At 33.9% G+C, this 25971-nt stretch overlaps 2 protein-coding genes across 3 annotated transcripts; one reads left to right on the forward strand and one right to left on the reverse strand.

Moving 5' to 3' along the window:
- The first annotated feature begins 1039 nt into the window (after window positions 1-1039).
- LOC129939750 (protein dispatched) lies at window positions 1040-24313 on the forward strand. 2 transcript variants are annotated; one of them, XM_056047871.1, is made up of 13 exons: window positions 1040-1647; window positions 1721-2060; window positions 7803-7982; window positions 8066-8298; window positions 8361-8540; window positions 8604-8695; window positions 13046-13323; window positions 13569-13821; window positions 13913-14136; window positions 21355-21509; window positions 21583-21830; window positions 21893-22834; window positions 22956-24313. In XM_056047871.1, exons 1-13 carry the CDS (start codon window positions 1516-1518, stop codon window positions 23230-23232), a joined length of 3534 nt encoding a protein of 1177 aa, XP_055903846.1. In that variant the 5' UTR covers window positions 1040-1515; the 3' UTR covers window positions 23233-24313. The 2 variants fall into 2 exon arrangements, with proteins under 2 accessions (XP_055903846.1, XP_055903847.1); XM_056047872.1 differs by having other exon boundaries at window positions 13575-13821.
- Window positions 12128-12999, reverse strand: LOC129939751 (uncharacterized). Its single transcript, XM_056047873.1, has one exon. The coding sequence runs from the start codon at window positions 12923-12925 to the stop codon at window positions 12257-12259; it is 669 nt and encodes a 222-aa protein (XP_055903848.1). The 5' UTR covers window positions 12926-12999; the 3' UTR covers window positions 12128-12256.
- Window positions 24314-25971: the final 1658 nt, after the last annotated feature.

The following is a 25971-nucleotide window of genomic DNA, read 5'->3' on the forward strand; positions in this document are numbered from 1 at the left end:
TTCCAATTTTGAAACAAGAAAAGTTTACTGATTTTGTCATTTCTCAAAGATGCGACCACAATCGGCAACCAAGATCTTCATGCCCATTAGATAATCCCACATATGAGTTGCGTATGGATTCGAATGCGAGTGTTTGACAATTTTAATACGATATAAATGTCAAAACTGACATTGACTGTTGACTGCCTACTCATTAGATTCTTTAATTAGTGTGCTTGTGATTTAACATTTTTAGCCTTTTTTCTTTAAGGCCACATCAAAGATAAGGTCTTATGCTAATGCTCCAAAATCAATGTCATCTTTTTGAATAAAATCTATAGTTTTTTCATGGATCTTTTATTTTTTACGTTTGAGCTAATGTCACCGTTGCCGCTAGGTGGGGTTACGTATATTCTCCCGAAGCGTAGTTAAGTTTTTATATACAAACATTTAATTTCATTTAATTTTCTCATGACTGAAAATTTAAAATTCTTTTCCAGTTTTCCTCCTTTTTAAATGTTTCGAATTAAGTTATTCCGACTCCAGGAAGGACGAAAGTTTAAAAATAAATACAGATTTTTGAAAAAAATATCAAAATACCACCCTGATTCCATTTGTTGTTATTTATTTCACTATACAATCACAACACCATAAATTTATATTACTTAACAACGGATTTGATAATGATATGTAAATGCAATAGGTTTTCCTTTTTTCATACTTATTCTGATACGGCTGCTACGGAGACTAAAAGATTTCAATTTGAAGAAGAAAACTTACAGATCTCGCAAAAATAAACACAATTCAGAGTTCTAGGCAAAAACTAACATATTTTTAGTTTTAGGAAAAAGCTAACTCACTTAAAATATAGATTTATAAAATTCCATTCATATTAAATATCAGCAGACCTGCTAATGTCGGATCCAGACATAAATGCACACGAACGCGGACAGATAGATACACCAGTGTGTACCTACCCTTATTCCATCATACTATCAATCACAGTTGCTCTTAAACCATCTCTCTGCTTCTACCGTGAACTACTCCACTTGACATTCATATTTGTCAAAATTGTTTATTAGAAATTTGTTATAAATTTTCCAAGTGAAGAAAAAGATTTTCAGTTCCTATCCGCACATTTAAAAAACAGAAAACAAATCTGTTTTATTAATTAAAAATGTAAAACAAACTCTAACAATACAACTCATAACATAAAATAACTAAAATTAAGTTCATACAAAAATTCCTTAACTTGTTGAATACACACACCATTTGCCATTTGGTTATAGAAATTCCTTATTCCTAAAGAAAAAAGTTATGTTTGCATTGTTCCTTTCCTGTTCCTTAAGCTCAAGTAAAATGGCGAAGCACCGACGGCAACGTCGTCGATTAGAATAAAAAAAGAGCAACAACTTATTTGCTTTGCAAAACCAAATGCAAAGGAATTTATTCTTCTTCTCAAAGGAAAAATGTGTGATTTTAATAAATAACCAGAGATAAAGAAACAACCAATGTTTACTCGGCCAAAAAGCCAACATGAAGTGGTACTACTCGTTTTTGGTTCGACGGCCTTATTTAATGGTCCTGTCTGTTGGGGTGCTTTGTACGGCGTGCATAATAGTTTCGCTAATAACTAAAACGTTTCCAGATTTTAGTGATCCTACTTTGGTATGTCTCAATGGACACTCGGGTCTTAGAATCGACTTAATTGTGTGTGATTTTGATGTTTTTTTTTGTTTAGGGATTTGAAGCTCGTGGTACTGAAATTGGTCAGCGTTTGACTGCCTGGCGCAATTTGTGGCAGGAAACTGGACCATCTGGGAAGTTGGTGGCTAACCCAAATGACTTGCTATCATTTCAGCAAGACTATAATCAGGATGTGGAACAGCTGATGGGCCATCATAAGAAGCGCCAGCGCAAGAAGAAGAAGAAGAATAAAAAGAAAACGAACGCTGATTTATCGAGGAAAATAAAGAAATTGCGAAAGTTCTCCAACTCCGAAACGGATGCAGACCCCACCGAGTGGAATGGTGACACTGGAGTTTTTCGTGACTATGCAATAACAAATGACTCGATTACAGGTGTGAAAACGAAGAATAATTATTTGTAAAGTTTACTTTTTTTTTAAATAATTGAAATAAGAGTAAGTTGGTGAAAGGAATCTTTTCACTATATAGGTACCAACCGACGAGTTTAGCCGCGCTGTTCCAATAAGGTTTTCTTTCTTATTCCACACTTATCTCTATTTTTTCTTCCCTCCTTCATTAACCTAACATTCTAAGACATTTTATGTGTCCCTTTAATACTAACCCATAGTTCTTGGCCTATTCCAAGCTTTTTGAAGTACCCGGTGTTTACTTAGACCAATAGTTGGTCCGTTGTGATACGACATGGACCTTAAGAGCTACCTTGCTCGATGAACCAGATGAAGTTTTTGAGAAAATAGATGTCGGAATTTCTTAGATCACTAGGATCATTGCAGGTGCATTCTTCATCTTTGTGATAGGGCAGGACTTGAAAGACACTGTCTCATCTCTTCTTAATTCATGCAGCTTCTGCAAAAATTGTTTGCTGGAGCTTCACTTTGCATTAAGCATTGTCATTTAAGAACTATAACGGAGCTAATGTGCAATCTACAAACAGAAATAAGTTGCTAAGAGCGTTTAACATCAAGCATTGCCCAAATTAATTTAGTTGTCCGACAAGTCGTTGCATTAGAACATCTTTGGTTTGCCTTCTCTATGGTATCATGCCTTAGCATAAGTTTACAGTTAGCTAGAGTTACACTGTTTTTGAATTTGTTTGCCAGCAAAGGTAAAGTTGCTCTATTTTTGCAAGTTCGTCAGCTTTGCAATGTCCTAGAATATCTTTGTGTATCGGCACCCAAATAAAAATTAATTATGAACTGCTCCATCATCCCCACAAGAGATGATCGGTAGTTTCGGGTTGTTAGTGAGTTTATTGAGACAGAGTTCAATGTTATTATGGCAGCTTGATTATCTGTGAAGAAGCGCATATCGGTGGTCAATATCACATTTTCTCTAAGCCAAGAGGCAAAGAGGCCCTTTGATGCGCAAATGGTTTAGTTTAGTTTAGTTTAGTTTATTAGTAATTGTTACTAACACATTAAGATAAATCTCATAGGGTAGTGAAAGCTTATGAATAAATAATATAAAGCCAAAAAAAGAAAAGTATGAACAAAAGAAAAAAAAACTTTAGGCAAAAAACTCTATTGTATCTTTACTATTGGTAATAATTTAAAAAAGAGAAAGAAAAAAGAAGAAAATTAGTAGAGAATTAGAAGTGAGATGTCTGTAAAAGATAAGTTAGTCGCTTTGATTAGAAATGTAATCATGTAAACTTTTTTAAAATTTTTGTATGTCACTAAGTTCTCCAAAGGCGGCATGCATTGATGAAAAATTATCTCTCATATGTAAGGCACGTAAAACGAGGATGAATTAAATAAGTTGATATGTTTGATACTGAAAACAGAAGTTGTTCATAAAGATATGTTGGCTTTCGCGTAGTTATAATTTTGAAAAGTAGTATCAATGTTCAGAATTTGATTAAGTTATCGAAAGACATTTTTAAAAAGATGGGAAACATGGTCATATCTTTTTAATCCATAAATATATCGTATGAAACTATTAAAGGCTACTTTTAATTTGTTTTTGCTATAGAAATCGTAGTTGTGATAAATTTCACATCTGTAGGTTAAGATTGTTAAAACCAAAGACTTAGCAAGTATTTCGTGTTTTAATCGGCATAAAGCCTTGAGCAGTCCATAATGTTCTTAAAGTGCCATATGCTTTTCTTACTAATGAGTTTATATGGTCATTCCATGAAAGAGTTGTTAGAACGGCTATTCCAGGAAGACCAATTTATAAATAAGAAGTAATTAAATTCAATATAAATTAAACAAGATATTTATTATTCAAGAAAATATGATCGAATAAAATCAAACTTCAATATTGTTCGATATTAAAACTATAAACATTAATATAACAAGTGTTTTTATAAAAAAGTATATATATACAAATAGTGAACTATATATATCTTAACAAGAGTCGTATTGAAAACCACACCAAGGTTCCTAGAAGTGCTTACAAATTATAATATATTACCATTTAGCATGATTGAAGGAAAATTTTATAAATCAAGTTCTTTTTTGGATATCACAAGGCATTTGCTTTTTTTTTGGGTTAAGAGCCGAACCGTTATCAGCTGCCCAATTTGAGATCCGCTCGAAATCCTGATTGATATCAAAAGCACAGTTTTCAAAAAGGCCTAGTAAACAACTTGTATAGATTTGTATGTCCTTTGCATAAAAGTGCTTTGAAGCGCTGGAAATAAGAGAAGTGATTTTATTTATATACAGCGAGAATAGCAGGGGTAATAAAATAGAACCTTGGGGAACACCTTTAAGTAAAGGTAGGTACTCAGACAGACTATTATTCAAATAAACGGCTTGTTTTCCGTTGCTAAGATAAGAAAAAAGTAATTTGATTGCATCTGAAGATACGTTAAACTCCCAACGCAGCTTATTCATCAGCGCGGTGTGGTTCACCATGTCAAAAGCTTTGGAGAAGTCTAGAAGAACTAAATACGTTACGCTATCCTTATCCAATTCGGTCCTTATGTCTTCAATGACTTTAAGAAGTGCTGATGTGCAGCTGTGTTGAGCGCGAAAGCCTGACTGAATTGGTACCAAATAATGGTGCGGGTTACAAACTTGTGCGTTCACAAACTTTAGACAAAAATGGAAGAATGGAAATTGGTTCCTGTTGTAAGAACTGCATATAGGGTAAAAGCATTGGCAAAATCGATTTCGAAAATACAAGATTTACTTCATCAATTCCTTCAACAGTGGATATTATTGACAGAAAACTTTCCACAACATCTAGATTGCTCACTCCTGAAAAGCTAAATGCAGGGTCTATCAAAGGTAATGTTGAATCAGTGAATAGTTGAGTTGAATTTACGATTAAGTTCGTTCTTATCAATATTATTTAGTGTTTTGTCGTTATTTACCAATTCCAAGCTTTCGAAGATTTTCCCAGAGTTTTCGACCATCACCATTAACATTTAGAGAAAAATTGTTCTCTAATTTCTAAGACAACTTTATTACTTAGAGTCTTATAAGCTGTCTGAAGTTCTTCCACCCGAAAAACTATCCAGCTTCTATAAGTTCGATCTCATTGGTCCACTTTAATTCTTTCACTAAGCCAGGGCTTCCATTCACATTTATACTTTTTTGTTTTCAAAGGCACGTGGCAGTTAAACAGCATTCTTAAGTTTTCATTAGAAATTCAACTTGGTGATCTGTCGATGGCAGAAGATAAATACTATCCCAACAAATTGAACGAATATGTTGTTGAAGTGTTGTCAAGTTAACGTTTGTATAGTCCCTATATTTTATGATACTATTGTCAGAAGTAGTTTTAGTACAGAAGTCATAAGTCAGAAAAATCAGGTCGTGCTTGGAAAAAGAAACTGGAGCGGAAAGGTGATTATAAAAAAACAACCGGATCTTTCTCAGTTATAAAAAAGAGGTCGAATAAAGTACTTGAAGCCTTAGTAAAATGTGTTGATACAGACAAATTAACAGAATGCATATCAAAAGATTTCATATTTTCACTTAAGCTATCATCGACTAATAAGTTGCTATTAAAGTCCCCGCATATAATTATATTTATGGAACTTATTGTTATTTAGTCCATAAGATTGTATATAGATTCTAAATCAACATTTCCATTCGGCCTATAAATAGTGCCTTGTAGAAGGTTATTGACTTCCCATATTATCTCTATAAAAAGATATTCGCATGGAGTATCCGATGGCGAGAAAACTTTTGTTTTACCAATTAGACCCTCTTTAACATAAATCGCCACTCCATCCCCTCGGTCAATCCTATCTGAGCGATAAAGATTATAACCCTTGAGAGAATATGAAGCGTCACTTATATCTTTCGAGAACCATGTTTTCGAAACACAAACCGCGTCAAGTCCAGAATTTTCAAACAAATATCGAAACTCGTCGATCTTCAGTCATTAATATGACTTACTTTAAACCCTTCAACGCGATGGCTAAAAATATTTACCATTGTTCGAAGTATACCGTCACTGCAGCTACCAGTGGAACCCACCATCAACTCACCCAACTCTGTAATGAGCAGTTTTAACATACTCATATTATTACGCGTATCAAAACAACTCCTTTTGCCTAAATATCTACAGACAATACATTTTAAGTAGTTGAAAAAAAGATAAGAAAATGGAAGAGACAAAGAAAAATAAGATAGATAAAAGATGGTAAGACGAAATAAGAGACAGATCTAGTCCGTCGTAGTACACGCCTCCACCAACCCCGTCATTGGTTTTTGATCCATTTGTATTCAAAATAATTGTTTCATCTGTTAAAAATTACTTATTCGCCCAGGTAGACCTGGAAGGGATGGACAATTTTGCCAAATTGTGTATTAAGCCGACGTTACTAGGTGAAAATCTGAATGAGTTCAGAATAATGGAGTGGCTAATATTATTATTGATCCATTGAGGAAGCCTAAAGTCGAATAACTGTGCTAGCGGCCGTTTAAAAGTAAAATCAATTATCTCTGAAAATTTACGAGTAGGCTGAACTAGATCCACCTATCATCTTTGGAGTTAAATCCCAATACTGAATACGTTAAGGTTTCGTTATTTATCCTTCAGTTACCTCAATGTTCTATTTCTTCCTTTCCTTTTTTCCACGATTTTTCCTGATTCCCTTCAATTCAAATCATCCAATACTAACCCACAGTTCTCGATTTATCACGAGGTCTTTGGCTTTTTCCGTGTTTACATTTCTTCGCCCAAAATATACCACTTAAACAGAAGCGAAGTTTATTGAATTAAGGTTATTGAATTTAAGGTTATTTCTCCACATGTATATTACTCCCAGACTAATACTTGTCATTAAAAGTTCGATATGAAATCTCTGGATTTTGTACAAGCTGAATCGCCACCGAGTGTTTTGATTCATGGGTAAAACACTGTAGCACAATCAAGTTATTGTTTTAACATTCATACCCTTAGTTTAGGTTGGGCCGCCGATTGGTGACGTTATCGCCACACTTAAGTCAATGTAGATCCATTGTGATACCCTGAAGTAGTGATTAAAGCTATGATATTATGGTTTGTCTCATCAGAGGCTCTGATGAAGTCTAATAGGGTGCTGAATTTAATTTCTTCAAATTCTTTAAGAATTTGTTTCTAGTGTTGCCTAGTGCTGGACAGTGGCATAAGAAGTGGACTGTGTTTTCTTGTTCTTCCTCATCACTGCATCCTTTGTACATTTCATCGGTAGTAAGTCGTATTTTCTTGTTATGGTAACCCAGTAGGTTGTGACCTGTTATTATGCTTGCAAGTAGTGGTCTAGATGCATAATTCAGTTGGATTTTGTTTTGTCGGTTTCGGGCCATAATTTCCTGGTCGTGACATAGGTTCAAGGCATTTTTGGAGTCCCTTGTTACCAATGATGCGACTTAAATTGCAGGATGGGTTGGGTACACCGCTGTGACCTGTTACAGAGTCTAATTTTATGTTTTGAGCTAAGAGCCGTAAGATCTTGAACTCGATTTTAATACTGCTTGGCTATCAATGAATATGGTGATATCAGATTGTGATAGCGCCATCATTGAGACCTTTTCTGTAGGTTTTTGTCTTTCTCTTCAAAGTGTCCTTAGTTTCAAAACAAGCTTTGCCAACAAGAGAGTTATTTTAACCGAATATATTTAAAATTTAAACAAGGATTTATCAGCAGACTGTTTTTTTCTTTTTCTTTAGATGAAGAAAATCACCATCGAAACATTTATGGACGAAATATTTCGTTTGTTGACGAGAAAGAAGAGCAAGAAAGAGTGCAGTCGAAAAAGAGTACTTGGCGTATTCTGTCCCAGTCAACACCGCCACCAATGTTCAATGAAGTTCACATTAACATCGATGGTTTTTTCTGTGAATCGCCAAGTAAATATAAACAAATTTTACGTTTTTCCATCATTTGGTTTCATCTCTTAAAAACATTTCTCTCTTTCTCTCAATTTTTGTAGCTAAGGAATTCTCACATTTTGTTGTGGAACGTATCGGTCCTAATTCAACTGATTCACTTTTTGATGTTAATGCCTTGTTGGCTATGTGCCAATTAGAACATCAGATAATAGCAATTGAGAATTATGGAGACTATTGCCAAAAGGAGATGCTTACTGACAATTGCTGCCGTCCATGGTCAATACCAAATTATGTTGCAATGCTTTCCAATAAGACGTCCTGTTTTGATTTAACTGTAAGAATTAAGTTTTACTCTTTTGTTTATTTTGTTTTTAATGATTTCATTTATTTTTCAAGCCCGACGATGTAGCAGCTGTTCAAAGTCTTCTTGTGGGTTGTTATGATTATTATCTAAACATGAAAATAGGTTATGACTGCAGTGAATCAAGATGTCCTGCACCGATAGAGTGCACACGTCATAACGCTGTATTTAATATTTTACATTATTTGACTGATTTAAATTTTATTAAAATTAATGTAAGTTTAAATTATTTAGAAATGTATACATTATAATTTTTGATATTTTGTTTTGTTTTGCAGGACTCAAATTTATTTCTTAAGTATTCTATGATCTTCGTTCCTGTTGCACAAACAACAAAAATTCTGTCGTTGTTTCATCATTGGGAAAATACGTAAGTACAAAAAAAAAAATACATAAATTCCAAAAAAAATCATAATATTACTTTTCCAATAAGAATTTCTTCACAGTCTGTTGCTTATTTGGTTCTCTGTAATTTTTCTTGACGAGTGTTTCCAAAAATTGCATTAAAAAAAACGAAAAACATTTTGTCGACATGCTTCCAATAATCAAAATGTTCTGTAATCACCCCTACCATTTAATCCAAGGATCCTTTCACTCTTATAGCGTGGACAATAGTTTTCCTTAATATCGCAATAACACGGCATAAAGAACGACTTTTTCATTTTTACCATTCTTGCTAAGCCCAACATATCATTTTGAAACAGGCTTTCAGCCATATGAACAAGTTTTCACATTGAGTAACCAAGTCTTTTTGTAAAGCAATAAACTAAAGTTCACACATTTTGTTCACAAACATCGTTTCATAATGCCCATCATTTCATGGACAGAGGACATTATGTGCTCTCAGCAATTCTTTGATATTAAGTTGGTAGTGAAAACATTAAAATAAGTTGAAATGAAAAATGCGTCTCCAGCCAGCTCGGTCCCTAGCTAGCTGTCTCCAGTTTCGCATGCCAAGTTGGTTGAGGTCTTCGCCCATCTAAGTGTCACCTAAGTCGCGGTCTTTCTCTACTCGGGAATGGATTCGAAGACCTTCCAGGCTGGAGCGTTGATGTCCATTCACTTTACATGACCTAGCCATAAAAGCCATTGGACTTTAATTCTATTAACTAGGTCACAGTCGCTGTACAGCCCGTGCAGTTCGTCGTTATATCTTCTCCTCCATTCTGCATCTATGTGTACGGGACCAAAAATCACCCGAAGAATTTTTGTCTCGAAGCATCCTAAGACGCTCTCATCTTTCTTTGACAGGGTCCAGGCTTTAGCACCATAAATGAGAACTGGGATGATAAGTGTCTTATAGATGGTGATTTGAGATGCTCGAAAAAGGACTTTACTTATCAATTGCCTTCTAGTTATTCTTCGTTTAATTTCAGCGCTGGTGTCGTTGTCTGTATTAAAAGTGGTGCCTAGGTAGACAAAGTCCTTAACTACCTCGAAGTTATAGCTGTCCAAGGTAACATTTTGTCCAAGACGTCGTTGTTAATGTCCTTTACTTGGTCTTGTCCTCATTGACCTCTTCGCTTCCGTCGCAATGCTCAAAAACGCTCCACTGGCATCACGCTTTGATCTTTCAATTATGTCAATATCATCTGCGTATCCGAGTAGTTGGATGGACCTTTGGAAGATTGTGCCTCTAGTGTTGACGGTTGAGTTTTGCACAATTCTTTCCAGAACGATGTTGAAGAAGTCGCATGACAGTGCATCGCCTTGTCTAAAAGCTTATTTGACATCAAATGCATCGGTGAGATCTTTTCCGACCTTGATAAAGCAGCGTGCCTTCTCCATCTTCATTCTGCACAAACGGATAAGTTTGACAGGGATGCCAAAACTAGACATTGCTCGGTAGAGCTCTTCCCTATAGATGCTGTCATACGCGGTTTTAAAATCGATAAAAAGATGGTGGGTATCGATTTAAAGCTCCTGTGTTTTATCCAAGATCTGCCGTAGTGTGAATATTTCGCCGATAGTGGACTTTCCTGGTCTGACGCCATACTGATAAGGCTTCAGACGTTCACATAATAAGGCAGAGAGGATCTTATATGCAATGTTAAGGAAACTGATGCCTCTGTAGTTGGAGCAATTAAGAGGGTCTCCTTTTTTGTGTATCGGGCAAACTATGTTTAGATTCCACTCATCGGGCATGCTTTCTTCCGACCATATTTTGCAGATGAATTGGTACATGCTTCCTACCAAGTCATCGCCTGCCGCTTTAAATAGTTCGGCAGCTTTGTTTGACTTAAGTTTAGATACAGTTATCTCCACTTCGCCTAAGTCCGGTAGGCAGAATTGTTGATCTGCGTCGCCTAGGTTGAGTGGTTCTATCTCCCTTACAGCGGAATTCGGTTTGTCATTGCCATTATATAATTTGGAGAAGTGGTCTTTCCATATTCTCAACATAGACTGCGGTTCTACTACGATGTTCCCTGATCGTCTTTACAGGCTTCGGTTCATGGCTGGTACCCTTGGGAGGTTTTTTTTTTACCTTTTGGTAAAATTTTAGAACCTCATTCCCTTTGTGACATCCCTCTATCTCTTTGATCGCGCGCTTCTCATGCTCTCTTTTTTTCCATCTAAGAAGCCGGTGTTCCTCTCTTCCCTTCTGCTCGTAGAGCTCGCGAGCAGCGCCGTTTTGTATGCCTCTTGTTTCGCTGATTATCGGAAAAAGACATGGCAGTCTCTTGCGATTGTAACCGTCTAACGTCGAATCTTCTCACAGTACTTCCTTGTTTTGGCTTGGATCGGGATATCCGTAGTCGTACCTTGGCTACAACGAGGTAGTGGTCCGAGTCAATGTTGGCCCCTCGGAATGTTCGGATATCCTGTATACTGGAGAAGTGTCGTGTCGTGCGTCGATCGCGAAATCGATCAGCCTGAATCCGTTGTCCGAGGTGGTTTCGTGCAGGCTGTATCTCCCGATTATGCCACCAAAGATGTCTTCTTTTCCTTGCTTGGCATTAAAATCTCCTAAGACAATTTTAATGTCATAGCCAGGGCACTGCTCATATCTCTTGTCCAAGAGCTCGAAGAATATGTCTTTGGTGTCTTCATCTTTCTCCTCTGTTGGGGCATGCGCGCATATTAGGCTTATATTAGCGAATTTAGTCTTGATGCGGATTGTCCTGATGACCTCGCTCCCACTATTGAAACTCAACATTTTTTGCCTGAGTTGCAACAACAAATCCACACCCAAATAGACGCTGTCTTTGTTCTCGGTAGCATTCGCCGTAGCATAAATCGCAGTCTTTTAGTTTGCGTTTCCCCGGTCCATCCCATCGCACTTCTTGGGTGGCGGTAATATCTGCCTTGCAGCAGTTTAGGGCTTCCGCTAATTGTTCGGCTGCACGTGGTCTGTTAAGGGAACTAACATGCCACGTACAGATCCGAAGTTCGTTGTCCTTATTTCGTTTGCGTGGGGTGTCAACAGTGAATCCGTATCCGAGGCTAACCGATTCTATCAAGAGCCTTTTCGAAGTCTAGGGACAATATGGTGACGTGATTACGAGCCAATAAAGCTCTTGTGATATAGAAATCGATTTAAAGTAAAGCATCATTGCAGCTTTTGTTTGCTTTGAAAGCTTTAATATTTGCAGCATTTTCATAAAAATTATATATTCTATAAGGTACCGCTAAAGTCCCGTGGTCTTTTCTTCTTTTCAGTCATTCACTTAATTTAAATGTTTGAGACTTGCCTTTGCTATAGCCATTGTTGAAAAATATTGTTTTAAACTGCCTTCTATTTAAGAAAATATATCAATGACCTTAAAATAATAACGAACCTGTCGAAAATAACATAACTAACTAGTTTTAATAAAATATTTTATTTCTCATGTGCAATTTAAAAAAAAAATTAAGTTGTTTCTTTCCTTTAATGATTATTCAATTATTTATTCGAACGAAATCGAATTTAAAATATTAAACAAATACTCATCTACACACGCCTATCTGTGTATCTATCCAAAGGAGACTCTTTTGCTTTACCATCCCTCAACAAAGAGCGTCTCGATAGTATGGCCGGTTCACATAAGTTTAAATAATAAGTTGTCATATTTTTAATTGCCAAATTTGTACGACGTTTTAAAAGTGCATCCTGTTTCTGCTTTTCATTTTCACTTTTTCTATCAAATTGAAACATTTTTTTGAACTCTTCAATATTATTAAAGTATGCATCATAACTGGTGAGTTTTTTTGAACTGTTTTGAAGAATACCTAGGCTAGAATGTTCCTTCTGTGGTTTTTGCTTTCTGGGGTAATACTCATTCGGGGAGTAAAAATGTTGATAAGTTGTTCTTTTGTGGTCTTCAAATACTTTTTCCAGCAATCCTATATTTATATTGGGTTGAGTGAAATGCATCTTAAAAACATCAGGCTTGATTTGTTCTAGTTTCTTTAGAAAATCTTCATAATTTTCTGGTTTAGTGTCATCTTTAATTTTACATTGAATTGATTCTTTATTCAAAGCAATGTTATTAGCAAATTGTCCAGATATAAGATTCGGATCAGTTTGCAAGACCCAATGTGCTTTAGATGGAAATTTATCAGCAGTCGGAGACCTGAAGTGACATTGATAGGTGGTATTTCTGAATGAATTTGTATTCATTTTGTTATCTAAAAAAAATTTGTACAAAACTAAACAAAAATTATTGATTTTTTTACAAAACTAAGCAAAATTATTGACTTTTATGAACGTAATACAAATTGTTTGTTTTTTTGTTTTCAGAGAGTTAAAAAATGAACTTGTGCAAGTTACCGCAATGGATTTGGGCCTCAAAAACACACTCTTCGATGAATCTTTACTCGCCGATGGATGGTTAGTTGGATTGGGCGGTTTATCTGTAATGATCTGCATGTGGTTGTATACGTCATCTTTGTTTGTTACCGGCATGACGTGCATAGCGGTGATATTTTCCTTAGGATTAGCCTACTTTATTTATACATTAATATTCGAAATGACGTTCTTTCCATTTATGAATTTACTCGCTGTGGTTGTGATTATTGGTGAGTAATCCACATTAGTCCAGTTGATTAAGTAAATAAAGGAGACAATCTCACGATGAGTGATAATAAGTTGGTGTTCTAAACATTGTGCATAAAATTTCAAAAATCCCGAGTTTAAGTCGTAAATTATGAACCACCAAAGGTCGCTAGCTTACTATTCCTCATTTCGTGGGGAAGTTTCCATTTTACTGGACTAATTTAGAAAAAAATGTATGATAGATGAGTTTTTATGTGAAATTTCGTAGGAATAGGTGCCGACGATGCATTTATATTCTTAAAATTATGGCAATGTATATTGGCGGAGAGAATAACAAAGTCTTCGAGCACAAATTCGCATTCTATATCTGTGATGGATACAGAATATTCGGAAACCTTACAGTATTTGATGGCTACAACATTGAGTCATTCGGCTTTGTCCATGTTTGTTACTTCATTGACAACGGCTGCTGCTTTTTATGCATCCTATCTTTGTTCAATAACTTCGATTAAATGTTTTGGGTAAGTTAAATTCTTTGTTTTTATTGTTCTTCTTGTTTTTCATGATTAATCTTTGTTGTACCATTTATTTCTTTTCTTTTAAAAAAAAAAGTATTTTTGCTGGAACAGCTGTCATGTCGAATTTCTTTTTAATGGTAACTTGGTTACCAGCTACTGTTTCTATTATGGAACGAATATCATGTGATTGTGGAAAGTGCATATCACATAGAATTTTTCAAAAATTTAACAAGTCAATTAATTGTTTCTGCAAAAAGTTAGAAGACCTAACTGTCAATGCTGTACTTAAATTTCCCATTGTATGGGTTATTTTATTTAGTAAGTTATTTCTTATTTTTTGGGTCTTGTGAATTAAAAAAAGCTAAAGCTTAAACTTGTACTTTAAGCAAAAGAGAACATTATGAAGCTTAAGTTAACTAGCAATAACAATTTTTAGTCAATGCCATTTATCTATCCTTACCCTATTTTTCCAGCTTTAGCTTTAATTATATGTGAAAGAAAAATAGCTTTAGCTGGAAAATTAAATGAATCAATACAAAAATATCAAGGTTCTTTCACCCCTGTCTAGAAAACCAATTTAATGCGCGTATCTGTTAGCAACTACAATTTTTTATAATTTAACAATATTATAATTTAGGTTTTGTTCACGGATGGAAGCAAAATTAATTCAGATAAAGAATGTATGAAAACACTAATTTGCTTATAAGCATACTCGGGCTACTGTAAAGCATGGCGGTTGGTTAGTTGGTTGGTTAAGGTATGAGGATGCGTTGCAAGTTCTGGTGATCAGAACTAAGATTTTGTGGAGGATAAAAGGTATCAAATGGCTTACATCAATATTTTAAAACAAAAAAAAAGCCTTAAAAACTTTAAAAAAATAAAAGAAACAAGGCCTGGATTAAATATAATAAAACAAAAGCTGATAATGACTTGGTAATATACAATGATTTCTTCCCATGGTCCAATAGTCTCGAACTTCCACCATACAATGATAAATCTTCCACCGCTTTCTTAACGCAGAGAGTATTCAGCTATGCTTTATTATAAAATTAAACTTTATTTATAGCCGTTCAAGTATTAGAAGACAAGTTCCTTTACGTCCTACATCAAGCAGATCTAACTATGGTAAAAACAGTCCCTTTAACCAATTTATTTCAGTTTTCAACAAGTATTACTTTTTGGTATATAACGTAAACAATGATTTTAAAAGTAAATTTTTTCAATGCTTCAGTTTAGCTTTTTTTGCAAATTGTTTAAAGCATTGTAAATCTATAAATCTAAGAATAAATGTAATATTAGTCTTAAGTTCTAACGTTAGTTTGTTTAACGAATTCAATAAATCAAAATCAAAGATAATTTCATCTTCTAGCTAAACAAATACCCAAAACACACATCTTGTACAGAAAGGTCATGGTTATTGTATAACTGTCTTAAGGTGCTTAAAACACCTAACCTTAATGCAATCGAGCATATAATGGATGAACTAAGCGTCGAGTTGCTTAAAAGTTCTTAAGAACCGGCCTTCAAGAGGAATGGTAAAAAATATTTACTAAAGTAAGATACTTCAAAAAATTTGTTTCTTCAATAGCTTGATGCCTTGAGGAAGCCATTAAATGGAAACAAGTTCTACTCATATGCATATACAATTTGTCAAATTGTATACCCAAAAGTTCAACGCTCTTAATAACTAACTAAGGACATATTAGAAAAAAAACTCTAATTAACCTAAGTATGGGGTACGCACTCAGGGTCGATTGTCTCAAAAACAAAAAAAAAACAAAAAAACAAAAATTTACATAATTGTACAATACTATAATGTAATATATTTCATATACTTATTCTTAATTACCGAATATCAAATGTAAATACCTTAGACTTTATAGGCATAACTTTTGACAAACATTTCAGATTTAAGGACCATTGCTCACTACTTAAGAATAAGCTTAATATAATAAGATTTCTATCCTCTAAAAATAATATAGTCGATGTCACAAGGAAAATTAAATGATCAAATATTTACTCAAAAATCTTTTTAAAAAAAATCATCGAACTTAGTTTGAGAAAATTTGCAACGATCCCAAATAACCTGACGAAAGCTGTCTATCGAACATCACTTTACAGTAAGTTAAACTATGCTCTGAAAAGAATAAAAAGAAAATGTCCCTCTTAATTTTGATCGTGAAATTGGTATCTCTCAAACGATCAATATACTGACACTTGGGATTGTTCTTCCAAGGGGGACACCATGCAACAACATAAACACCGATATGTCAGCATTTGACAAAGAAACGTATAAAAACTTGTGTACAACTATGTCTAGAAATTATAGAAGACCACAGAACAAAATTATTCTAAATCCTTTACTATGGTAGGTCCAAATCTGAAAATGGAACTGGTCTGAAGAAGGGGACGTCCTAATCTCAGTGAGACTACTTCTCTTTATTTTATACAACACCACTCGCAATCCTAAAATCTACCGAAATATCCATTTCTAAAAAAATTAGTGATTTTCTCTGATGGCCCATTGACTTTAAAAGCATAAAGGAATATTAAAAACTGATTACTTTCAATAACCAAAATACAGGACAATATTTCCAGAACTAAGAAAATGGTCACAATTACTTGGATACTACGGCACTCAAGTTTCAAAGGGGATGACTCGGCAGACAAAGCTGCTAAGAACACAGCTACAGAATAAAATGTAAGCTTTCTCCCCACCCGTAGTACCCGTTGCGTGATGGTTAGTGCGTTGGACCACACTCTTCCATAATGCATATTATCCAGTGCATTGGAAGACCGCTGTGGTTCATCCTCTCCCGAAAAAGGGAAAGCACAACTCCAACCCGTCGAATCTTCGGTCGATAAGTCTTCTTCCGAGCATCGGCAAAGTTTTCGAAAAAATCATTAACAGGGCTCTGACTAAGTGGGCTGCGGACAACAAAATAATTCGGGATAAACAGTTCGGGTTCAAGGCGGGTCATGACACAATTCATGCTGCGTCTAAACTCGTTTCTGATATCCAATGGAATAAATCAAAACAACAATGCACAGGTGCTGTTCTGGTTGATTTGGAAAAGGCCTTTGACACCCTATGGTTAGAGGGTCTTTACCTAAAACTGAGCAGACTTGGCATAAGCAAGCCATTATTGCATGTACTTTATGTTATGCTTAACGGTAGAAAGTTTGTTGTCAAAAGTGGCAATGTAACTTCTACCACAACATTCTCAATTAAAAATGGTCTTCAACAGGGAACAGGGAATTCGCCGATTCTCTTCAGCATTTACATCAGCGATCTGATAGGTAGTCTTACAAAGGCAATTGCGTACGCTGACGATCTAATTGCGTACAGAACGGCCCGAAAGGTTGAGGTTATTAGAATTCTTTTGCAGCGTGATTTCGATAAGATTCAGCGATATTGCGAGGACTGGAAACTGAAAATAAATTTCCACAAGTCGGATACAAAATAAAATTGAATTGAAATTAAATAGATCTTAGGGCCAAAAGCATTAGAATTAAGTATTATTGTTTAACTTAGAGTGCCGTATGGGACCAGTAAGTTAGTTGTAAGTTATGGATAATAAGGCTACTTTTATGAATTCTTGTCTAGGTTTAAGATAGTTATAAGATTGAATTAAAAAAAAAAAATTTTAAATAAAGTGCGTTGGACTGTCATGCAAGAGGTCCTGGGTTGAATCCCTGTCTGTGCCACCTATCTCTTCATGGGTTTTTTCACTTTTCAGAGTAATTCTTGTCATGAAAAGTGCTTTCTCAAAGTAGCCGTTCAGATTCGGCATATAAACAGTAGATCCCCTCCATCTCTGACAACATTACTCGCGAACTGGAATGGTTGAGAGTTCTAAGTCACTAAGCCGTTGTTCCTAACGGACTGTTGTGCCACCTAATTTATTTATTTTTTTCTCCCTACTACTAATAGTGTTTACCTTAATGTGTTAAATGGGTACAGGAATTATAAAAGGAAATAAAATCCTCTATGCACAAGCAGCCAATCAAAGAAATAAGAAATAGATATAGAAATAGAACAACGTTGCATAATAAACCGGTTTTTTTTGTATGGCTAGTTAGGTAGATTTGTTGTTGTCTTTTGCATATGGTTCGAATTTTTTAAAGCAAGTGGGTATTTTGTTATCGAAGGAGATGTTTTTTTCTTGAATTTCTTTTTTTGGTCGACATTTTCTAACTATATAATCAAAGATTTTTAGAAAGATGTCTGTGCGTGCGTGTGTACGTACGATTGTACGCCCGTACGTCCGTAACGTTCGCGACGTTTTTTTCGTTGTCCATAGCTCAAGAACCAGAAGAGATATCGACTTCAAATAAATTTTGTTATACAGATAATAAGCCAGAAAGATGCAGAAAGGGCTCTCAAGAAAATTGCGTGGGTGGTTTTTTTACCATAGCAGTTTAAAAAAAAGGTGAACATTTTGGTTAACCCTAAATATCTTACGAACCAAAAACTCTAGAGACTTGAATTAAATTTTATATAATATATGTATTGTAACCGTTACAATTGGTTGATAGTATTTTTTTTTGAAAAAAATCTATTTATTGGTTTTTTTATAAATCGAAAAAACTGAAAAAAAATTGTCACATCCAAAATTGTACGACTAAAATATGATTTCATCTCCTAAACAATTTTATGCAACGGAGAATAATGTTTTTGACATCTGATAAAATTTTGAGAAAAATCGAATTGACAGTTTTTTTTATAAAAATATACAAATCTAAAAAAACATTACTCAAAGTTGGTAAAAATTGAATATCGATTCAAATATCTTTTCAAAAAGTTGAAATTTAGGCTTCAAACTTATTTTATCTCATAAGAAATATTATTTTCAACATTCAGTAAAATTTTGAAAAAAATCGAATTGGCCGTTTTTGTACAAAAAATTAAAAACCTAAAAAAAAATTAACAAAAGTTGGTAAAAATTGATTTTCAGTAATTTTTATATAAAAATCCAACAGTCCGTTTTTACATAAAAAATAAAATCTACAAAAAATACTACGCAAATTTGGTAAAAATTGATACGAGTACATATAGACAAACTTTTAAGCAAGACAAATCGACAGACGGGATGGGACGTCATCAGTGTGAGTCGCATTCCAGCCTCTTTTTTGAGAATTTTTTTCGTGGCAAGTGGTTATTTTAACGTACATACAGATGTATTACACAATATTCAATCAAATAACGATCAAACCATGCAAAGTGACAGCGAAATTCCATCAAGTAGGTAGGTGTATTACATACGCGTTGAAAAAAAATAATTATTTTATTTAACTTCTCCCTTTTCCTTTGTCTAAGGAAAGCAGCTGACCATAAACAAAATCAAAAAAAATGCAATACCCAGGAGTGATAGTACGCAAAAAAAAATCAAGAAAACAAAATATATGACAGCGAATTTACGATACCTACAATACCTCTTTACCCTTTTTTATACCTATACTACAATGTGCAACCACAAAACTTGCCGAAAGTTGAATCAAAAATCAAATTCTGCTTATACGATTGACTACGTAACACCCAAATCACGAGTCCATGACCTTACATCATACCGAATACTAGAATATTTCTAAGAAAAGTCTTTTTTTTATATTTTCTGTTGTTGTATACCGCAAGCAAAACAAAGAATACAAAAACTAAATGAGCCATGAGGCCAACAACAACAAAAAAAATCTAAGAGAGGATGGGCGGGCGAAATTCTTTTGCAAAGAATTCTCTTCCTGAGCGCTGAGATGCAGTGGCATTCTTGGGAACTGGAAACTTCATTGTGTGCGTTTACAAAGAAATTTGTTGTTAAAAAATGCAAAATAGACCTCTTTTATAAAAATTAAATTAAATAAACAGTAGACGCAAGAACTTTTTACTTTTTTAAATAGAATAAACAAAATGCAAAAAAAAAAATAAAAAAAATATTTTGCAATTATATAAGCTCCCAATCCCTCACAATTGCACCACAAATGTTGTTATATTGAAATGCATTTTTAATTATGTTGCGACAAATATTTTTTTTTTCAAAATCGATAGTATGAGTAATATATATGGTCCTTTTTAAAAAAAAAAAATTTAAAACTAAAAAAAAAAAATCAGTTTGCCCCATGAATTCGCAAAAAATATTGGAAAAAAAAGAATGCATTTTGGATTTTTTGTCTAAAAAAGTTACTATAACTATTTAAAAAAAAATTTAAAAGCAAATATCTGAACATATATTTAGAATTTGAAAAAAAGTTGAATTGACTTAGCTGGCTGTTATACTTTGGGAGTTTTATCGACTTTTGCACCTATGCCACAATGCAAATTTGCCCTATTTTTCATAGTTTTCTACAATTTTTCTTGGAATAAATAAAAAAATAAAAAAAAAGAAAATCGATGCTATTTATAAAAATTTATTGTTTTTTTGAAAAAAATATAAAAAAAATAAAAAATCGTATTTTACACACTGCCCCATTGATTTTGGCAAGTAACTACCTGAATTTAATGAATTTTTAGTGATTCTAGTGCTGTTAAGGAGCAAACAATTTTTTTAATTTTTTATTCCTTTATACATATTTAGCCCAATATATTTTCAATCAAAACCCGTTTATTTCGTTTAAATATTTAAAAAAATGTGAACGCTACAAAGCTAAGCGCAAAGCACCAATCAATTTTTTTGCATGCGACATGCCCAAGTGTATACAAAATTTTAAAAATGCTAACAATTTTATGTGATATATAAAAAAATGTGTGGGCTACCCGGATGAAGGTTCATCCAAGACAAATCAACAACTTTCAGAGATGTTCTTACCCTTAGACATGCTCTAGAATTTATTATTTTAACTTATCATCTGTTTATAGTCTTTAAGGTCGCTTACAATAGCATAGCCATAAAGATAAAAATTAAGATCGGTAGACTCCAGTGGGCTGGACACCTAGTTCATATGAGCAAAAAGGAAAAAGTTCGGAAAGTCCTTTGTAGTACATTTTATGGAAGGTGACCACGTGGCAGAACATGCTTACGTTAGAGAAATGGCGTAGACCAGGACGCCCGAAAACTTGGTGCTCGCAACTGGATGTCATCGGCTCGTGATCGGTATAGTTGGAAAAATTTGTTATATGAGACCAAGATTGGGTCCCGGTTAGCAATGATGATGATGATGTTGTTTTTATAGTTATCTCCAAGCCGTAAGCCCTGTAGGCTAGAACTTTAATTTTTTATTATAATGTACATTTATTTACGCTGTAAGAATAGATAATAATAATTTAAGGTAACAGCAGCAGCTTACAAAATTCCGTTAATTTGCTTTTCGGTTTGCTGAAAAAGCGAAAAAAGCTTAAACCATTTTTAGATATCTAAGACTATTTAGCTTAATCTATTTTTTATTTACATAAAACAAAGCTCAAGCTGGATTTGAATAGCTTTAGGTTGTAGCTTTACCTTCTTCTAAAAAAAACTTACTCTTTTTTTATTCACAAGACCCCTGGTTAACCTTTAAAAAAAATTCCACTAAATGTAAATATTAATTATTTTTTGTTAAAAATAGGTACTATCGGAATTGGAAGCGGAATTGTTGTTTTATATTATCCTGGAATTCAATTACCAGAAACATCTGATTTCCAACTTTTTGTTAATTCACATCCGTTCGAGCTGTATGATTCAAAGTTTAAAAATGAATTTTCATTTGAGAGAATGATACCAGTAAGTGAAAGAACTTTTGTAAACACCTTAACAAATACAACATACTTCTCCTGTTCTTTTTTGTTTACAATAGTCACTCGATAAGCTTCCAATGAGATTCGTATGGGGTATTCTGCCTATAGACGACGGTGATTATGCAAATCCAAGCTCACATGGGAATTTACACTTTGACAATAATTTTAATATATCATCGAAAGCATCGCAATTATGGCTATTTAACTTTTGTAAAAACATCAAACAACAGCCATTCTATAAGCTCACATTGGGCATGCTATTGCCAAATTGTTTTATCGAGAGTTTTATCTCATATATGAGTCGAATGTTTGTATCAATCAAATCAATATGTTTCCAGTTTGTTATTTAATAAATTCCTTTATTTTCAGATGCATTGATAGCATAGATCTTACAGATCGAACACCTTGTTGTGACACTTCAAAATTTCCCTATGAACCAGATGTATTTGAATACTGTCTGCCCCACATAACACATTCTCTATATTCCCGACCGAAGATTTTCATTCCTGGTGTAGCTGGACCGAAATTTATGGCGGCACCGGAAAATTACGAAGATGAAAACTCAACACAGATTCCACCAATTGTAAAAGCAATTGTCATTGAGTTCGAGAGTAATGTTTCCTACACAATGGCGTATCCGACAATTAAAGAATTTGTGCATTCAGTGGAGGCATGGTTTGAGACGGAACTAAAGACTGCACCGCCTCAAATGCAAGGCGGATGGTTTGTAAGCGAACTGAGTTTTTACGACTTGCAAGATACCCTCTCGAAAGGAACCATCAATGCAATTCTAATGTCTATGATTGCATCATTGGTGGTATTGTTGTTTGTTACGTTAAATGTGCTGATAAGTTTTTATGCGGTTATTACGGTGACTTTTACAATATTCACAACCGTTGCAATTCTTATTCTTCTCGGTTGGAAATTGAATATATTGGAGAGTGTTTCAGTGAGTACGGCAATTGGATTGGCTGTGGATTTTAGTATACACTATGGCATTCATTATCGCATGTCGCCAACAAATGAACGTGATGCTGCGACTCGTTACGCTTTAACACGAATTTGTGGGCCAACTGCAATGGCCGCGTTAACAACAGCTTTGGCAGGAGCATTTCTTTTGGGATCGGAATTATTGCCGTACATACAAATTGGAGTGTTTTTAGTTGTTTGTGTGACAGTGAGCTGGTTTTATGCTACGTTTTTCTTAATAAGCGTTTTAAAGCTTATCGGACCGCAGTATGGATTTATGCAGTTAAAGTTTCCTAAGTTCAAGAAAAGGCCAAAGAAAACTGGTGGCGGTTATTATGAACGGTAAGTCTTATTATGAGTGTTGTTTAATTTTAAAACAGTGAAAGTTTGCTTGCAAAGTTTATTCATTTTCACAACAACAATTATTTTGATCTCAATACTTTTTCAATTTTGTTTGTCATAGAAAACCAAGCCAAGCTATTGCCAGCGAACAACTTCTTACTCCATCAAGTTCAGCAGTTGGAGATCTACTTAATTCCGAGACACACGAATTAGATTCACTCACATCAAATTCACTAATAAAACCAATGTCGGAATGCTCTCGTCCCCCAATCGATTTGGATCGCGCATTTATTCGCACAGCATCGACTGTAAGCAATAATTGCAAAGACTATCAAAGTCCGTCAACAGGAAGTGCAATAACAATGGTTTTATCCGAAGATCCCAATTATAGAGTTTAACGAAAACCCGATCGGGGTAAGATTTAAGCACTCAACTATTTCTTTCCTTAATTTGTTAAAAAATAAAACAAATAATATTGTTAATGACTTAATACTTAATATTACATGGAGGGAAAAAAAACTTGTTTAAACTAATTATGTTATTATATGCAGAGAACGTCTAAGGAAAAATGGATTACTTTGCAAATTGTTACAGTAGATCTTAAGAGCTTTTACAAATAGAAAGTCCACTCAGCGAAAAAAGAAAAGAACATATATTATGCTGATTTTTGTTATGTCCAAAAGGTCTTAAGGCATTCTTTTACTTTTAGCAAGGTTATGCATTATTTTTTTGGACTCCAAGAATGTATAAGTGATGCATAGCAAAATATAAATAAAACTTAAAATTTTATATTGAGTCGGAAACGGAGAAATAATTATTTAAAAAAAAGAAAAAAGAAATAACTTAAAATTCAGGTCAAGCCATTTACTGAACTAGAAGGCATTTAGTACTTAAAAAAATATACAGAAATTGTGTTTGTGTTTACACATAATATAAATAAATTTTAAGCAAATAGTAGAAGAAAACTATAATGATATATATATATATTAAATGTTAGTGTTTGTAATGAATAGAAATGTTTTATGTACTTCAACTTTATATATTTACTGCAAAAAAAAAAAACAACAACAAAAATGTTGAAATAAGCTCAAATTAATATTACGTTCTTGTATTTGATTAAAAACAAAAAATAGTTTATACACATTTTACTTAGGAACGCGCGTGCTGTGCTAATATTGATTTGTTAAGCGCAAATCAAATAATAAATAAAGTAATAATTCTTTTATTCAAGAAAATGCAAAATAATAATACATTCAGTATTTTAAAATTTAAGTGTCAGTTGGTTTCCTTAAATGCAGAAAACTTTAACACACAAAATAATAATTATGTAATAATTAAAAAAAAGTATATAATATTAAGTGTTTATTGTGGTAAAAAAATAACAAACAAACAAACAAAACAGTGAATAATTTAAACAACATAATTTGTTTTATGTAAATTTAACTGTGATAAAGAAATATGTTTCGTGCAAAATCACTTGTTTCATTTTATTTCGCTATGCATAAGATTCATGGAAACAGATTCTTCTTTGAAAATCAACACAGATCGTACCTTAGTTATGAGTTTGGGTTGAAAATAAAATATGAAGACAGGAAATGAAAGAACTTATGAACTTCAAATATTACTACAAGACCGAAATATATTGTTGGAATTAATGTTTTATTATTATCATTTAATTTAAAAAAAAATTCAATTCGTATGGCGTCAATATTGGCTTGAATACATTGACTTCCTATGCTTAAAGAGTGGCTGCTTTTTTGTCACAAACCAATGACTTAGCCCCATAAAATGTAATCGAGAGTCAAAGTGGGGAATTTGATGATTCAAAAACCCAATGCTGTCTTGTATCGTTAAAGTGAGATAAACCCTCTCTATAAGAGGCAACTTGCATCAACGCCATCCTCGGAATGTGCATCAGCAACCACCTTTTGTGGAGGCAAGATGTCTAGGTTTTTTGAGACGTTGCAAGAAATTTGTCTCTTCGTCTGTGTTGTATTAGATGTCTGTTAGTGCATTCTCTAATAGCATATATTGATATTGTACTGTACTACGCTAGATGTATATACACATAGCACACACGAGTCATGATGAGAGAACGAGGAGTCGAAGCAAGACTGTCTTAGAGGAAAGAACTGCCTGGCTGTGTGATAAAATTATAGATTAAATAAACCATACCGATATATATAAAAGTCTAAGCGTGTTTCATTATTTGGCCGAATAGCTAAATACTACAGTCTGATCTGGCTACATTCCACAAAAGCTATATATGTCCGAAACTTGAATATAACTCTCATCTCTGGGCTGGTGCTAAATTAACTTATTGAAGCTTCTTGGACAGTGTTCAAAGAAGAGCTTTTAAAATGATTGATTGATGATGAAATCATCTTTATCAACTTGATTACGCAAGGTTGCTTGTTTCACCCTTTTTTCCCGTTATTTTAACGGACTATGCTCTAGTGAAATAGCGAGTTGCATTTCTCCCCTCAAACAATTTAACCGTAATACCCGCGCTTCTAGGAATGCCCATATCAGTTTACCCTTGATCCCTTCTTCGGCCTTACTATGAAGTATATAAATTCATTTTTTAGCCGTACTACGCGAATGTGGAACACTTTGCCAAGCTCATCATAGCCATGTTCAGGAATTCAAAATCAATGTAAACTTACACCTTATATCCAACCCTTACCTCTTTTCCTAATGCTCACACTGTGTCTTTGGTATATTTACGGTATATAAAACCCTTTAAGTGTTCGCTAATTATAACAAAAAAACTTAAAAAAATAAAGTTGTCATCATTGATTTTGCAATGAGTTTATTATAAAGAGGTGCATATGACAAGTAGTGACGTCTTGTTGGAACCAAATATTATTAATTTTAAGTTGATTAATTTTGGAAACAAAAAGTTAGCTTGATCTGATAGCATGCCCTCGCCACTCTCCGCAACGATACCTTCTTCCTTATTTTGAAACAAATAAGGGCCGATGATGCCGCCTGACTGAAAACCGCACAAAAAAGCCAGTTTAAATCATAGACAAAAATATTTTTTTTTTCGGACTTAAACCTACTTTTGTTGTATCTTATTTTTTGTGCCTAAAACAATTTATTTTTAATTGATAACACGGTGCGCCGTACTAACA

Source organism: Eupeodes corollae, chromosome 1 (assembly GCF_945859685.1).
Source record: "Eupeodes corollae chromosome 1, idEupCoro1.1, whole genome shotgun sequence".
In the NCBI taxonomy this organism is placed as follows: domain Eukaryota; kingdom Metazoa; phylum Arthropoda; class Insecta; order Diptera; family Syrphidae; genus Eupeodes; species Eupeodes corollae.